Below are 17,406 nucleotides of genomic sequence, written 5' to 3'. Positions count from 1 at the left end.
AAAAAAAGGTGAACTAACTGTGGTGTGAATCTGTATTAAAACCATTGTCATGAAACATGGTCTGTAACAAGTATTGTCTTTCAATACCTCCTTGTCGAAATGTTCTTTAAACGAGGATGAGCTCAAATTAACATCTTAAAAATCAATAATGTGCATATAGACCTAATTAAGCATGCATAATTATATAAAGAACATATGTGACATGAAACTACTTATGACATCAAATTTAAACTACCTTGAATAAAGCTATGTGGTAGATTTTATCTTGCAGCCTCTATAATCAAAGTCAATGTGAAGAAGTTGCAATGCTTCAGATTGTGTTTTTTCTTGACTCTTTTGTGAGTGTGATCATCTTCATGATAGCACAGAGAAGCAGCCACTGTAAGCACAAAAGGATCTAACTTTAATGGTGATATGACTCTACAAAGTAATAGATCACTGGCGCCCAGTTAGCAATGACAGACTTCAAGGGCACAGGAGATGTTTATACCTCAACACAAGGCATTACAAGTATCAACTGAGATCAGAAATGTCACTGTGTTCTTTGACTTTTATAAATGTGTCCTGGTACAGGTTATTTTAATCTGTTTGTCCACGAAAGTAAAGACAAGCTACAGTATATGCATATATTGTTGGAGTGACAGACATGCAGTCTTTTTCATCAAAACATCTGCAACAAAACACACAATGTGACAACGATACATGTATGTTCATAAAAGCCAAAATGTAAACAAGGGTAAGACATCCCCCCAGACATATAATATACCACTTGTATTTTAAAATAGTGTGAAAGTCTATTATGGAAGGATGGTTGATCTGCTGCTGTCATTGTCCCAAAGCACGTGAAGGGAAGGAACACAGGGGCACATAGAGAGACGGGACACAGCTGTGGAGCCTAATCACCTCACTGGACCAAGGCCAACATCTACAAAGACCTGCGTGTCCTTGTGTTTTCGTTGCACCCTTAGTTATACATGCATAGATTGACAGCTGCAATGTCATTGTCACGCAGCCCGGAGATTTTACTGTATAACTCCAGTTGATTTGATTTGTCCTCCAAGCAGCCGTTCAAAGTTTTACAAAGGTTAAAATCAGATGACATCAATCAAGCATATTTGCACACCTACATTCGTCAGTAAAACAAGCTATAACTGTGTGAAAATGTTACTTGAAAAAAATCACTGTGGAGGATCGGGAGAAAAAAAAAGACCAATTGCTGATGTTGCTGTGCATGCCTGGTTTTATTTACTCTTCTTTCCCTGATTTTTCCAATCTCTTTATCTTTAACATAGGTGAAGAAACTCCCCAAACATATGAGGGAAGCTCAAATCTCAACTGAGCGAACCCACTTGATTTCTGATCCAGTAAAGAAGCCACGACAGCGGTATGTGCAGAAGGATGGCAAGTGCAACGTTCATCACGGGAATGTACAAGAGACATACCGTTACCTAAGTGACTTGTTCACGACACTGGTGGACCTACGGTGGCGTTTTAGTCTCTTAATTTTCACATTGGTCTATGTTGTCAACTGGCTTTTCTTTGGGTTTTTGTGGTGGCTGATTGCGCTCATCCGCGGAGATCTTATCCACGGTGATGAGGAGGGCTGGACCCCGTGTGTGGAGAACCTCAACAGCTTTGTCTCAGCTTTCCTCTTCTCTATTGAGACAGAGACCACCATTGGGTATGGGTATCGTGTAATAACAGAAAAATGCCCAGAAGGTATTATTCTACTTTTGATCCAGGCCATTTTGGGCTCCATTGTTAACGCAATGATGGTGGGCTGCATGTTTGTCAAGATATCACAGCCAAAGAACCGTGCAGAGACCCTCATGTTCTCACACAAGGCTGTCATATCGGTGCGAGACAACAAGATGTGCTTGATGTTTCGGGTGGGGGACCTCAGGAACTCTCACATTGTGGAGGCATCAATTCGAGCGAAGTTGATCCGCTCGCAGCAGACCAAAGAGGGGGAGTTCATCCCGCTCAACCAGACTGACATCAACATCGGCTTTGACACAGGAGATGATCGGCTGTTCTTGGTGTCACCGCTTATCATCTCCCATGAGATCAATGAGAAGAGCCCCTTCTGGGAAATGTCACTGGCCCAAATGGAGAAGGAGGAGTTCGAGATTGTGGTTATCCTTGAGGGCATGGTGGAGGCAACAGGTATGAATGGAAGGGGTGTGGTGGTCGGGGGGAAGAGTATGGGAGAAAACTAAAAGTAGGAAGACATAAATGTGATGAATACTTTGTTAAATGAGAACGGACGGAAAGGCCAGATACACAGAGTGATGTTAGAAGGATGGCTAAAAGTATGGGGCTAAAAACAGTTAGAAAAGCAATTAAACCTGTAACAACTATTGTAATTAGAGCATTTTATGCATTTTATTTCATAAATGTAATCAGTTAAAAAAAATAATGTGTAGTTTAATGATTTCATGACAGATAATTACTACTTTTTCTTTAGGGAGAAAAAGACTATTAGGAATTGTCATTTTTGAAATGACAATCGTATTTCAACTTTTAGCAACTCTACCTTTTTTCAACTATTTCATCTGCAGCATGTTTCTGTTCTCTGTTCTCACAGTAGCCCTCATCCCCACTGTTGCTACTTCAGGGTTATGTCTTTGATATTGCTTATTTACAAATGAATGAAGTGTAGCTACCCACAGCACAAGCTTTTGTTATGGGTATAAAGGCCACGCTCGAGGCTGGTTACATTTACATGGTGCACATGACCAGGCATCTCTGTAAAGTTCCACAAAGTTCCTGTTTCCCAATGAATTCTGAATTATGTGGTCAAAGTTGAGAGGGGTTAAATGAATCACCTTTAATGTTCAACTCGACATTTTAATGTGTATATGCTGTGAAAATTGCCAACCCTCTAAATCCTTTTAATGTACTGAATACAGAAACCCTGAAAGCACGATGCTGCACAGCTCATAATTTGCTGGTCAAATTGGTAATCCGTGCAGTATCTAACTCAAGTACTGTATTCCTCTTATGCCTGCATTGTTTCATGGCCTTTGTTGCAGGACTAATTATGGTAAACATATTTGAAATACAATGCATTAAACATGGGACTAATTTACTTTATTGCATATTACCACACGGTAACTGTAAATAACCACCCCTGTTTTATATTTTTATGAACCAACAGTTGTTGATTTTTAAACCATTAATCTTGATAAAGCATGGCTTTGCACTCATTAGAACGTTTCTGCTCTGATTGATCTTTTATTCATATTTTCTTCTTTTTTTCTCCTAAAAGCATCAGTACTCATTATGTTTCCTACTCACGGTGCTGGGTGCTTGACTCAGGCACCTTTTGCTTGACCGGCAGAGGCTGATGAATCATGCAGTGATGATTTTGTCATCACTTTTTGGACCAATGGCAACAAATAATCTGACCATACACTAGGCCTCTCTCGGTTTCCCCGAATGTATCAAATTTAGTAAATAGAGTCAAAATTGTATAAGCTTTAGAAAAAAAAAATAGCTCCAGTCACATCCATCCATCCATCCATCCATCCATCCATCCATCCATCCATCCACTATCTATACCCCTTTATTCCTATTTCGGGAGCATGGGGTTCTGCTGGAGCTTATGCCAGCCCTCTTCGTGCAAAGGCAGGGGAACCCAATCACATTCTTTGTCTTCCCCGTAACAATTGCCGACCATTTTATCATCAGCTTTGGTCAAATACTTCCAGCTGACAGAAGTGAAGCATGGCATGTGATGGCATGAGAACATCTAAATGTGTAGATGCATAAAGTCCATAGCAACAGTGAACGTGCTAAAAGTGATGACTCTGACATTATATTAGAACATCAGTAAACCAACCAACCACACTAAACCAATGGTTTAGTGTGCACCAGCCTTTAGGTTTGGTTCAAAGCCACAGGGCTGCATCATCGTTGGTTCTTTAATGCCAAATAGGAAGCAAAGTTATTTGTAATTCCTTGACAGGCCACCAGGGGCTATCTCCAAAAGTGCTCAACTGTTCAACTTTGCATTAGAAAAAATGATTGTGGCATCCATAGCTAAGTTTCATTTCCATGACAACTGGGGGTGAAATTTTGTCTAACACATCATTTTAAATTATAGGAAGCAACAAATTCATGTATAATCATGTCATTAGGGGAGTGGATTATTAAATTGATGGCAGGCATAGCCTTGAGTTCACTTCTGAGTTGTGAATAAAGTCCTACCAGACTATAGTCATTTCAATTATGAACATAATAAAGCACGTGGAGCTGTTATCTATTCTTATAGACCACTGCAGCCAGTTTTGGGTTAGCTTGGAAGGGTTAGGAGCAAAAGCAAAGCAGCATGAGGCAGTTATCTCGTCCTCTGTTTGAGGGCCGATGGCTATGGCTAACCAGAGGACACCAGCTGGACTGTTTCTAGCTCATCAGCGTCTACCTCTTGCAGCAGCTGGGTCTTCTGGTCAAGCAACTTTCACCTCAGGTCATAACAGTGTCCTTCCAAGTTTAGTAACCAGACCATTAATTAGCAAGATGCAAAACGAGTGCTGCCAGAGCGGAAATGACGAGTAGTGGAGGTCCACTTGGACCCACAGTCACTCCTCCTGTGAGCTCAGTCCGCACTGGTTTTTGCTGTTGTTTCCGTAGCAACATTTGAAATTAGGATATGATTTGAGCATCATAAATGTAAAGAAATATTAATTAGGATCAAAGGTTAGCATAAGCTATTCCAGCCAAGCTAAAATAGCTAAAATGCAGTTCACACACAAGTAATCATATTGAGAAATAGCAAGTGTCTTGCTAGGATGATACATCAGCTCAGTCATAGTTTTTGGACAAAAAGCACAATTTGATAATGATCATGAATTACACAGGTCTTTCAGTTAACCTCTTCAGTAGGCAATATGATTCAGGAGCTGACAACAACAGCTTAGGAATGAAGAGAGAAACAGTGCAAAGAAGAGAACTCCAACACAACAGGGCAACAAAAAAGACTGGCAGAGAAAAAAAAAGGATGTATAAGACAATATACACTCACAGTGACTGAACAGTCAAGGTTTGAACAGTAAAGAAGTAAAACAGGAAGTAAAGCAAACCACCCAACCTAAAGTGGGAAACAAAACGATACAAGCAAACAGCCTAAAACAGGAGAACTACAATGAGACCAAAAACCCAAATCCATGATACTGGGAAGTTGAAGCAATATTCTTTTGCTTTTTTCTTCTTTTTTTTTTTTTGCTCTGGTTTTAACAACAAATCTCAGTAGATGAAAGAATAGGATGAAAAATGAATAGGTCAAAGTAAAGTGTCTGTGCCGAAAAAAACTTGTACGCACCTTCCAAAGTAAAAAAAGAGCTCACACTGTAATATGTTGTTGGACCTCCTTTGACTATAGCACAGCAATTAGTTCCACGCAGAGCAGCTTTCAAGATCTCGCACTGATGAAAGACAGAGCACAAAGGCTGCGTCCCAATACTCCCCCTCGCCCTCGTTTTCTTCACTAACCCTAACTTTTGCGCGTTCCTGTGAAGGTAGTGGTGTCCCAATTCCTCTTTTCACCTAGGGGGAGGGGGCATAACGAGGGCTAGGGGCTGAGAATAGCCCCTTCAAATCGAGGGTTTGCAGATGCTGACTTGGCGAGCGAGGGGGTATGAAAATTTCCCAGAATGCTTTTCGTCGTCATTTCTTATTTTTTTGGGAATAAAATCAATATTTTGAGTTAGTTTCTGCATAAAAATGCATTTTGATTACATTTCTCGGCGCAAACCAATATTTTACTTTCATAATATTCACTCAGTGAATGTACATAATCCCTTTTTTGTCCGTTGTTCGCTAAGATCGCGCCGGAATATGGTTACGTAACCTACGTAAGCGACGCCGTAGGTTACGTAAGCGACGCCGTAGGTTACGTAAGCTACGCCATAGGCTGCGTCTATTTAACGCGGCCCTAAACTCCGGAGCCGGCAGACAGAAATCTCTAAATTTCGGAGCAAATTTCTTAACAGGCGTAGCTACAACTGTTACATTTCATCTATTAAACCAACATCTTCCTAAATGATTTATTTCAGCCAGCGTAATTCTCAACAGAGCTGCGTCCCAGGAGAGAGTTTCTCTCCCGGGACGACGCAGCAGCCTGACCCGGCGGACACGTCTCTTCTCGGGCTGTGAGCTGAGGCTGCTCCCCGGGGGCGGCGGCTCTTCTCATCTCCGAAAACATCGGGTCAAATTTCTTAACAGGCGTTATTTGGATAAACTGAGCCCCGGTTGCGGATCTTAAGGTTACCTTTATGCCTGAAAAAATATTAAAACTTAATAAAGTGCCATATTAACAGCGCTACAGCTGAAATTAAAACAGCTTTTGGCTCTCTGCTTCCTGATCAGGTTAGGGATGAAAACGAGGGGGAGTAGGAGAAATGGGACAGGCACCTGGGCCAAGTGCCCTAGATCTCAAGTGCCCTAAAATCTCCCCCTTCTTTTTTAGGGGTTAGGGAAGAAAAGAAGGGCGAGTGGAGAAAAGAAGGGCGAGTGAAGAAAAGTAGGGGGAGTATTGAGATTGGGCCAAAGTCTTCTCATGCAAATATTCTCAATGGGGTCAGGATCTGTACATCATAGACCAAGAAGTATTTGGACATTGGTGGAATTTGTATGATTATTTCTCAATGAATTGGAAATAAAACAATCATGAAACTGATTTTCAGTTTTAATCCAAAAAGAAAATATGGTTTTTACCATGTGAGATTGACATCGTTTCAGGCAAAGTACCACCATTTTCATTTTCAAAAGTATTTGAACAAAGTGACTTTTAACTAGTCTTGATTAATGATTTTTAATACTTTTGAATACTGCAATGGAAATGATTTGCAGTCAATGACTGGCTGAAGTCTGGAGCCATCCCTCAAGATATCACTTTGCCACGAAAGTGCGTGTGGCGCCACCTAGCATCACGGAGGCCAACGCACTTCATCCAATAATCGATTGTCTTCTCGTGCATGTATACTTTGATTTCTCGGAAACTCCAGTTTAATCCTTGATTTAGATGTGCATGTAATCGCACTGAGTGAGGCCTTTCCACTGGAAGCCATAGATGCCCGTACTGCATTCACCATGTTTGACACACGGTCAGGTGTGATATGGTAGGTAGGATCATGAGCTGCTTCTTTCCTTCATATGTTTCTCCTCCCATCATTCTTATAGGTGTTTGTTTTGGTTTCATCTGTTCAAAGAATCCGATTCCAGAATATGGGAGGCTTTTCTTTTTTTTTTTTTAGATGTTTTCTGACAAGGCGTTACCAGGGTTTTGCCCCGTGTTGTAAATCCTCTGAGCTTACATTCAAGAACATGTCTCTCGAGGGCAGATTTTGACAATGATACCTTCTCCTGGTTTCTGTTGATGTTGTAAAAAGGTTTTTCTTCACTAACAAAAATAACCTGTGATTATCCACTTTAGTTGTCATTTGTGGTCTTCCAGGGCTTTTGATGTTGTTATGCCCAGTCAGGGAGCTGCCAACACCAGCTCAATACTTTACTCCAGACCGTTTTTCTGGTTAATTTGTCTTGAAGAAACAAGGTAACAGACCCATTCTTTTTTCGTCGATTATCCAAGTACTTTTGAGCCCTTCAAAATTGAGGTATTTTGCTTGAAATGGGTGTAATTCCTAAATGTTAAGTGCCATATTTTTGTGAAACTTCAAAGTCTATACCTTCAACACATTTTGATTGTTTTAATTTACATCTATTGTGGTTTTATAATAAGGGAAAATCATGAAAACACTTCTGGACCTGATTAGAAAATGTTTTGGGAATCAACGTTTTACTATTCATGGATCATTGTTCGCCACAACTCACATGGACAGTACCTAAAAGAAAACAGTTGCTGCATATGTAGCGGAGGTTTTGAAGTTGAAATTATTTCATTTTAGACATATGGACCAATGTACCCGTTACATGTTTTACTGTGTGAATTCTTTAAGATTCTGCTTTACTGTCGAGTATATAGTCATAAACAAATAGCCTCTGTTCTCTCAGTGCATTTACACCTTAATACAGAAGGCATGCAGGGGAAAAAGATGAACAAAGCATAACATAATCAAGTGAAATCAATTTTATTTATATATCCTTCTGTTGCAAATGAACAGTTTGACTCTAGGCTATCACAAACTGTACAACAAACAACTTCCTCTATTCTTTATGCATTCAAATCTTGCTGCTGCAAAGTAAAATGTTCTGAGGGCCATAGATTTCATTTTTCATGGAAAAAAGGAGCTTACTTTGTGAATGCATAAAATTCATTAAGTCGTGGTTTTTGTACAAACTTCCTTTTCTTCATTTCAGTCTCAGTTTCCGTTTTGAGGTACAGCTTTTTAAATCAAATACAAGAACTGCAAACAGGGAATATTCACTATTCCAATTACTTAGCCTATGTTATAGGATCCATTCTTTTTCATTAAATTCCAGACATGGCAGTGTATGCGTTTAATATAAAAATGGATTATTCATCCAGGAATACCATTTTGGGATCAAGCAGAATTTTCACAGTCCATTTTCTTACTTGGTACATTGTACTTTTACTGTAGATGCATATATAGTCAAGCAGCTATAACTTTTTTCATGGCAAAATATCTGATTATAAAAGTACCAACTGACTCTATTTTCTGTTATTACAAAGATGTTTTATAATTTTGACAAAAAAACTAACAAAATAAGAAGCTCCAATATGATGTAAGAGTAGCCCCTGTATAGGCTGGATATGGATGCCCATATATGTGCACTAGTGTTGACGACAACAAACTTTATTTTCATTATTAAATACTTCTAAAATGAAGATGCAGGGTTTTTACATAAAATGACTCATACATAAAATAAGACCTGGTTATACCAGTTTTCAGAAACCATAAAGCTTCAGTGTTGTTATTGTGTAAACAAGAAACCATGTTGTGTTTTTTTTTTGTTTCCAGGAAAATCTGTTACAACATAATTACATAATTATACATATATATATATATATATATATATATATATATATATATATATATATATATATATATATATATATATATATATATATATATATAAGCAAAAATAATATTACGATTATCTCAACAAAAGCTGTCCAAAATACTGACATGAAAATATCAGTGTTCATCGGTAAGAGCAATACAGTGAGAATCTTTACTTCTTATTTGTTTTGCTTGTTTTCCACTGGTAGCTGCTTTTGTTTTTCCTTTATTAAGTGTATACATTCTGCTCACTAGATTAAACTTTCAGCAAAACAGTAAATTTGGGGTTTTATTTCAACCAATGAGGGGGGAAAATTTAAAAAAAACAAGCCCCCTAGCATTACTGACTATTGGAGCTGAATTAATGAATTTGAGATGCCAGACTTCATACAGATTCTGAACTTAGTCAGCACAAGATATGCAAGCATAAAAAGGAAACCTTGAGGGTGAAACAGCAGTTGCAAAACAAAACACAAGACAGCTATAGCTTATTAAAGAAAACATGAATGAACCATCCTTGAGATCCTGTCACGTTCTCCCAAATTACTTTCTTCTGAACTGATTTTCTTTTGACACCGACTCCATCTCAAAATGTAACAAAGGAAGAATTATGCTCTATAAAGTGTGTCCTTAAAAATGATTTCAAAAAGTCTCTTTTGTTGTATTGTAGACATCGTCATGGAACATAGAAAGGTGAACTCAATTACCCTGAGCAGATTACTACATGAATGGACATATGCATTACGGAAATTAGGCCTCAACTTTGTCTCTCCTTGCAATGACATGTCAAGTTCAATCCTGCAGCAGTGTCAGAGACAAAGCATTTCCCTGCAGGAAGGTTTAGAGTCACAGCTTGGGTAGATGGGTAGATGTTGGATAGTGTATAGAAAATTATGAGAAAATGGAAACGGCCTGTTTCAGTGGTGAGAGCAGCAACAGCATTTGAAGGTTCCTTTATTGACACTCTGACTCTGACACCGATTTCAATGTATGAACAGGTACAGCAAGTAACACTATTAATGCTTGGAACTTTCCATTTTGAGTGAATGGCCCAGTTTGCTCAATATTTCAACCCTGAAGCTGACACACTTAAATGATTTCAGTGAATTCCTACTTTTGACTTTCCTGAGAAAACAATGTTTTCAGATATTGTGTTATCTTGTTTACTACACTTGAGTTTGGTGCTCTGATTGTTTAAGCAATGCCAAGCTGTATGTGGTTAACAGTAAGCCACCATCCAAATATTTTTTTTAAGCAAGTAGCAGCCAAATTCACAGTTTTCCTTATTGTTTCATCTTTGTTGCATGATGTCTGGCCAAAACAGCAATAATTACAAAAAAAAGTTTGGATGTTTCCTCGCTTCAAACAAACCCTGATGCGAATTACATTAACATACGTATCCAGATCTTGATAACAAGCTGATTGACCACCATTACCTTATTAGACCATTACGGTAATTAGATTCAGGTGTACTGATGCAAGGAGACATCTAAAACATGCAGGAAAGCGGCCCTTGACGACTGGAGTCCGACACTTGTGACCTAGAGTAAAGTAATTGGGCATCTGTTTACTCATTGATTTTAATTTCTGTGCCACGTCTGCTAGCTGACAAGATTGAAGGTACTTTCTCATACAAGGTACCACTTGAATTGGAAGGGATTGTGTCACTGACCCATATCAAGGAAGAAGGATCATCCAGTTTTTGCAGTGTTTTTTTTTCTTTTTCTACATTTTGTGCACACTATTGGCTTTTATTGAGGGTGCAGAGTAAGAGTGGATGATCTGCAGGCTTCCACAGCATTATCGCGACACAAAATCGTGCATTCAGTAGTGGCACCCACTACTAAGTGGGAACCATTATGGAACTGTAACAGCATCCCATGGGAGAGGAAGTAGAGAGGAGAAATGAGAAATGATTAAGCTTTTTAATTGTCTCTGTGGCCAAAGTATGTCACAAACATCACATTAACTTTTAAAAGACGATGCACGCCTAATTAAGATCAAATACACACATTAAAAAGGTAGAGGATATAAAAAAGCCAATTTAACACTAAATAAATGTAACATTGAATGTAGAGCTGTTGTAGCCCAGAAATGTATGTGTGTGTGTGTGTGTGCATCTGCGTGTGTGTCAGTGTACCTACTGGAATTGGTAATTTTTCTTATTATCAATATTTGTGTGGGTTTTTTTTTCTCCTTTCACCCTAGCAGGCTCTTTTTTTATTTCAACCCTCTAGACATAATCTCAAAATCTAGTTTCAAAATCAAAATAATCAAGACTAGAATAATGCATCAGCAAAAAGACTGCAGTGTTAAATATACAGTAAAATACTCTTTGATAATCTAGTCACAGAAATAAACATTTCACACATTAAATGTGGAAACTGGGCCACTTATATCTCTCACTGCGACAATAGAGTCAATACCAGCTTGACATCTATGCTCTGGCCATAAAAACACAGACTGGATTAATGATGATTAATAGACATGTTGTGGAACACATGACTCCAGGGACATCTATCAAATTTGCAGTTTTAAGTGGTCAAAACAATAGCAGCTCGAAAGCTACTTGCTTCCCTTTGGAAATTTTGTATGTGGTAGCTTTGATTAACGTGTTAAGTTGATGTGATAAAATTTCATACATCTGTCTGAAAGTAGAGAACAAAGGCTGGGCTTATTTGAAACCACACACTAATACTAGTGCATTCTGTGTATGTCAAAAATGAGCTAATGCACAGTCTTCAGTGTGTCAGAAATACCCACACCGTGAGCTACTTGCTTTCCAGCGTGCAACAGCTCAGTCTGCCTTGCATTTTGTATCCCAGGATTTGATAGTCCACTGCAGCAGAAACCAGTCATAGCGCTCACATGAACGCTTCAGGTTGTTCTGTAGCATTGTCTCTTTTGAGACTTTTGAGAGTAGTGGCTACTACATACTACTAACAACAACCATCAGACCAGTTTGCTGTACACTGCAGTACACAGTAATACCAGTGGCATATCTCCTTCAAAATTTGGACATTTAAAAGATGTACTGAAGTGCAAATTCATGAAACTGTGATGTGTAGCACTAATTATTGCATTATCATTTTGTTGTATCTATCATTTGTTCACACTGAAACTACACAGTAAAAGACAGTGGTGAGCTAAAAATTAAAAATAGGGTCCAATGTATGGATGGGCAGTACATTTTTTTCAAGATACCAAAACACTTAAAGGGGACCTATTATGAAAAACACGTTTTTTCTTGTTTTAACATATATAAAGTGGTCTCCCCTCACCCTGCCAGCACAGGGGAGACAAAATACCATGAATTTCTGCAAGGTCTCTGACCCCCGCCAGACAGAGTCCCCCAGTGTCACGTGGTTTTTTTTGAGCCGATTAAAATCTGCTCCCGTCGTGACGTCACGACGGGAGCAGATTTCCATAGGTTCGGCCTCCGCTGCTGAAACCACGCCCACAACCAGCCAGCTACGCTGCTGGAGCGGTCCTTCCTTCAGCCAGACGGACGCGGCGCCGCGGCGGAGCGGATCCGGGTTAAATCATCCAGGTTCCCGGGTGGTTTGGGAGCTGGGTCCTCGGGGGTCTGTCCCAGGCTGGACCAGCTTCACCCTCCGAGATTTTCAGGCAAATCTGTCGGTTTGATCCCCTGTAACGGGCGATGCGCCGCGGATATGCTCCGAAGCCGCTCTGTGCGCCCGCCGTACGCTTGCAGCGCCCGTCGCGCAGCATCCGCCGGGCAGATCCGGCTGAAATTCCGCTGGTCGGTCCCTGGGAGTCCCTGCTACCAGTCCCGGCCGGTCGGAACCGGTCAGATTCCCCCGTTAAAGCCGCAGTGATGCGCACTGCTCCAGCAGCGCTGCTCCCGGGCGCCCGGCGTGGCTCCGGGGCCAGCGTTCAGCATCCGCCGGGTAGATCCGGCTTAAATAGTGCATAAATGTTATTTATATACAACTCATATTTTATTTTTTTAACAATAAAGTTTCCATTTGTGAAAATTCAGTGTTGTGATAATTTACAGGCTCGGGCTGCTCTGGCGGAGCGAGGTTTATGCTCCTCCCCTGCTACACGTCATTCAGGGAGCCAATCAGCACAGAGCCTCATTATCATACCCCCCCCTTACCTAAAAATGAGGCGCAGAAAAAGAGGTTAGAAGCGGTAAAACTAGTGACATGGCCCACAGGCTGGATTTATGATTTATGTAGAAAAAACAAGCTTTAGATTGTTTTTAAGACATTCAAGGCCTGTTTAAAATATACATTAAATGCCATAATAGGTCACCTTTAACTCTATTGCAATGATGCAGTGAAAAGTTTTCAATGCATCCGTGGAAAGTTTTCCACCTTGAGAGAAAAATAAAATGCCCTGAAGTGCCCCTAAGTGTTTGGCATGTTGGTAATGTAGCCTTGCAGTTGGCTTCAAAAGACTTCAACTTCCTCCTGAATGGATATTCGGAGGGCCGGATGCGGCCCGGGGGCTGTACAAAGCCCTGGGGTGGTCTAATGTATTCAGTCAGAAATAAACAAAGTTTGAAATACTTGAACTCTTAAATTAAGCTTTTAAATCACGTCCCATAATAACCCCATACAACCAAGCTCCCATCCGCTGTCAATTTGAAAAAAATAAAAATAAAAAGGAAAGGGTATATTTTGATTAATGATAACCATTATCAGTCTATCTAAGTACCTTTGCTTCCTAAATCGAACCAAATAGTGGGTAAGAGTGAGATTTGTTTTTCTTTTTAAATGTCTTGAAACGGTATTCATGCCCCATAAAAGGTAAAAAATAAAAAAACCAATAGTGTTACACAGGAAATGAAATGGTCTCAAAAACATAACGTCCATGACCTCCACGGCCCCGTCCTATAGTCACAGTTTTCAGCATTATGTCTTTCACAAATTGTATCTGTTTTCATGTTTGCGTGTGTAAATGTGAACATGTCTTTATATATCTCCGACAGGTATGACATGTCAGGCGAGGAGTTCGTACTTGGACACTGAGGTTCTATGGGGCTACCGCTTCACCCCGGTCTTATCACTGGAAAAAGGCTTCTACGAGGTAGACTACAACAACTTCCATGATATCTACGAGACCAATACCCCGGCCTGCAGTGCCAAGGATATGGCTGCTAAGCTCCGGGATGAGCCTCTTTTGCCTCAGTTGCCCCTCCTCAGCCCCGAGTCCAAAATGCATACTTTTGATCCCCTAAACCGCCTCTCAACAGAGGATCCCCTAAGCCCGGATGAAGAAAGAGAGGAGAGGGATCCGAGGGGTGACAAGGGAGAGACCAATGGGTCAGCTGCTGCTCTGGGGGAACCACCTATTGCTGATGGTCTGACTGAGTGAAGGGCCACACCAGCTAAAAACCCAGGAAAGACTGGACATTATTATACTTCATTTAATCAATGGTCAGCTTGTTCCATTGCAGTTAATGGAGATAAAACACATATTTCTCCAGCCCTCGACTCATGCAATACTTCGTTAGTGTGTCAATCTATAGTATAGATTGGTTTTGTAGACAAGCAAGTACAAATTCAAAGACACACGTGCAATATCTATATATACACTTAAAGGATGATTGTTCCGTTTGTCTTTTTATAATCATAATGACTACTTACTGCTATAACTCATCAGTTCAAGTTGAAACTGGTAGCCATGATAGCACACCATGGATTTATTACGCATATGCCAATATTCTCATTTTAGGGTGTGTTAATTCAGCTTTATTTGAGCCAGTTGTTCCCCACTTCCGCTTAATACTTTTTTTTTTTTTTTTCAAAAATCAGTCAATAAAACTGATATGAAAAGCAATTAAAAAAGATCCAAATTAAACTTTGGTGAATAACAGCTCAGCGTAATAGCATCAGTAATCTATTTTCCAACATAAATCATGCCTCCCTTTGCAATATCCACTGGCAAATATATATTTGAGTGTTTTCCACAGTCCACAGTCCTGTGCAAAGGTTAGAAAACCCTCTTTCAATCCAATGTTATTTTGTTTAAACCTTAATAAAAACTCACAGACCACAGTGGGTTTTAATATAAGATAAAAACAACCTCAGATAAACACCAACATATCTTGTCACTCTGCCATTATTTATTTGACAAAAGAGAAAAGTCCCCTGAGCAATACTAAGTACCTTCACAATGTAATGATTTGGGTATTCGCTTATGTACAGGGGGTTCTGTCACAGAATATTAATTGGATTGAGTTCTTTCCAAAGCCTTGAATAATTTATTTTTCAGCATTTTTAATGTAGATTTGCTTTGTTGCATGAAGTTTTGACCAAGCTAACAATGACGTGCACATGGCCTCAGATTTGTCTCTGGAATAGTCTGGTCTGCAGAGGCGTTCAGGTGCCCATGTCCTGTGGCTGAAAAACAACCACAAATCATCAGCCATCCACATCCATGTAAGACAGTGGGAACGATGCATTTCTGCTGAAATGTTGTTTAGTTATCAACAACCACAACCCTGAGCTTCGAAGCCAAAACACTATCCAATCTGTCCGTTGGACAGAAGTCTTCTCTTTATTTCAACCCTAAACATGACTGACTACTACCACCTGTAATATCATGGACTTAAATATTTAACATGCTCATTAAGGCCTGAGATGAAGCACTTAGATGTATTTTTATTTATTTAATTTATTGTTATTATTATTATTAATTTATATTTCTCTGACCTTGGGGTACATTTGGGATAACTTATTTTTCTTGTTGTTCAGCTCCAGCTGTATTCACCCTTACACACACACACACACACACACACACACACACACACACACACACACACACACACACACACACACACACACACTGGATTAAAAGAGGGGGTATTAACTTTTGCACATGACTGTATGTACACATTTTTCTTCATAGTAGTATTTTCCAAATTACACACAATGTGCATGTCTCTAATTGTGTCCCTGAGACACTGGGAGCCTTGACCCAAAAGAAACCAGTTAGTACCTCATTTTATACACATCTTCAGGGTTTAAAACTAACAGTAAAACAGGTAAATACTGTTAAATGATGTATATGCTAATGATTTGTCTCTTTTGAAAACTTCTTGGCTTGGCTGACAGATTGTATTCTCCTTTCTACTGCAGCAACTAAAGCATTAAACCCAAGCCTTGGTATGTAAAGCACAATTTACCATGAGGGGATCCCACGGTGACCAAAGCCACCACTGAGCTACTGCTGGGGGCTGATGCACGTCACTCCTAGTTGGAAGTAACATCCAAATGAAGTTTCAGTTATGAAATATTTAGGCTCAATTTCAATTTGAATTATTTCTGGGTTCTTTTATACCACATGTTTTGATATTTAAGATCCTTAACAAGCTAAATTAAAGTATTATCAAATGATTTTAGTGCCTGGCAAGCTAATGGATTTTTTGCTATTTCCTCTGAAGACCAGTTCTAACTTTTACTTTATAAATGGAAGCTCGTACACACAGTCACACACTTGGTCCAATTTGCACTTTGATGCTGGTCAACGAACCACTCCCGGGCTCTTCCACAAATATATTTCATGGCCGTTAACTGCTGATGTGAGGGTTGACTCTTCATCTGGGGGCCATTTCCCAAAAGTGTGTCTAAATTTTACTTTTTTTTCCAAAAAAACACAGCTTGCATGCATGAATCCAGCCTTAACAACCTCCTTCCACCCCCCAACCCCCACAAACAAGTTTCATACTGCGAGAATTACAGGGTATTTTTAGGCATGCCAGTTATGAGATTTCTACAACATGTTATCAGAAATATGTTCAGTGGACTGACATCTAATTATCTTATGTTTAAAGAAAATGAGATTCTCTACACTGAAATCTCCCACTCCCAACTCAGTATTAACTTTTACATTTTTGTTTCTTAAACAGATGTTTTTCCATTCAGTGTTTTTGTTTTGACTGTGAGATTTTAGCACCTTACTATGTATACCATTCGCTAAACGATACGTTTGTTGTTAGAAAAAGACCATCTCACTCCTAGAACGTCATCTGTTTTCTGTGTGTTCTCATGGGAATAAACATATGGCCGAAAGAACAACTTGCTCCTTTTAGATAATTTTTGGATGAATGAACAACTGCTAGCGACTGTGAATGTGCAGTCATTTTGCACATATAACTTTGCAGCCGCCTTCCTTCCGAGTGGGACCACTTTCTCTCAGCTGTAGTGTGACAAAATGATGACTGTATCTTCTGTGGCTCTGGGTGATTCAACTGTGTCTTACACAAACATCCAACCTCAAAACTGGATTAGCTGTGCATCATATCGCTGAAAGGAAACTTGAAATATCTCACTACTGTCCGTGCAGAACAATGTTGTTTTGCACAGACGCTCGAGGCCAAAATTGCTTCACGCACAAGATAATATCAAGAGCCTAGTTACCTTAGCCCCTCCTACTTCCATGTCTTAAA

The 17,406-nt window shown here is 39.7% G+C and overlaps 1 protein-coding gene across 2 annotated transcripts in view; it reads left to right on the top strand.

The window, feature by feature from the left end:
• kcnj5 (potassium inwardly rectifying channel subfamily J member 5) overlaps positions 1-17,035 on the top strand; it is a 34,433-nt gene extending 17,398 nt beyond the window's left edge. Inside the window, exons 3-5 of one of the 2 annotated variants that reach the window (XM_061719033.1) lie at positions 1,293-2,166; positions 13,945-14,042; positions 16,097-17,035. In XM_061719033.1, coding sequence (XP_061575017.1) covers positions 1,293-2,166; positions 13,945-14,042; positions 16,097-16,111 — 987 coding nt within the window. In that variant the 3' untranslated portion in view covers positions 16,112-17,035. Of the gene's footprint in view, positions 1-1,292; positions 2,167-13,944 lie in introns of both variants that reach the window. The other variant, XM_061719032.1, reaches the window with a different exon arrangement.
• The last annotated feature ends 371 nt before the right edge of the window (positions 17,036-17,406 follow it).

This window comes from Cololabis saira, chromosome 4, assembly GCF_033807715.1.
Source record: "Cololabis saira isolate AMF1-May2022 chromosome 4, fColSai1.1, whole genome shotgun sequence".
Classification (NCBI taxonomy): Eukaryota; Metazoa; Chordata; class Actinopteri; order Beloniformes; family Belonidae; genus Cololabis; species Cololabis saira.
This window is presented reverse-complemented; position numbering and strand designations above follow the sequence as displayed.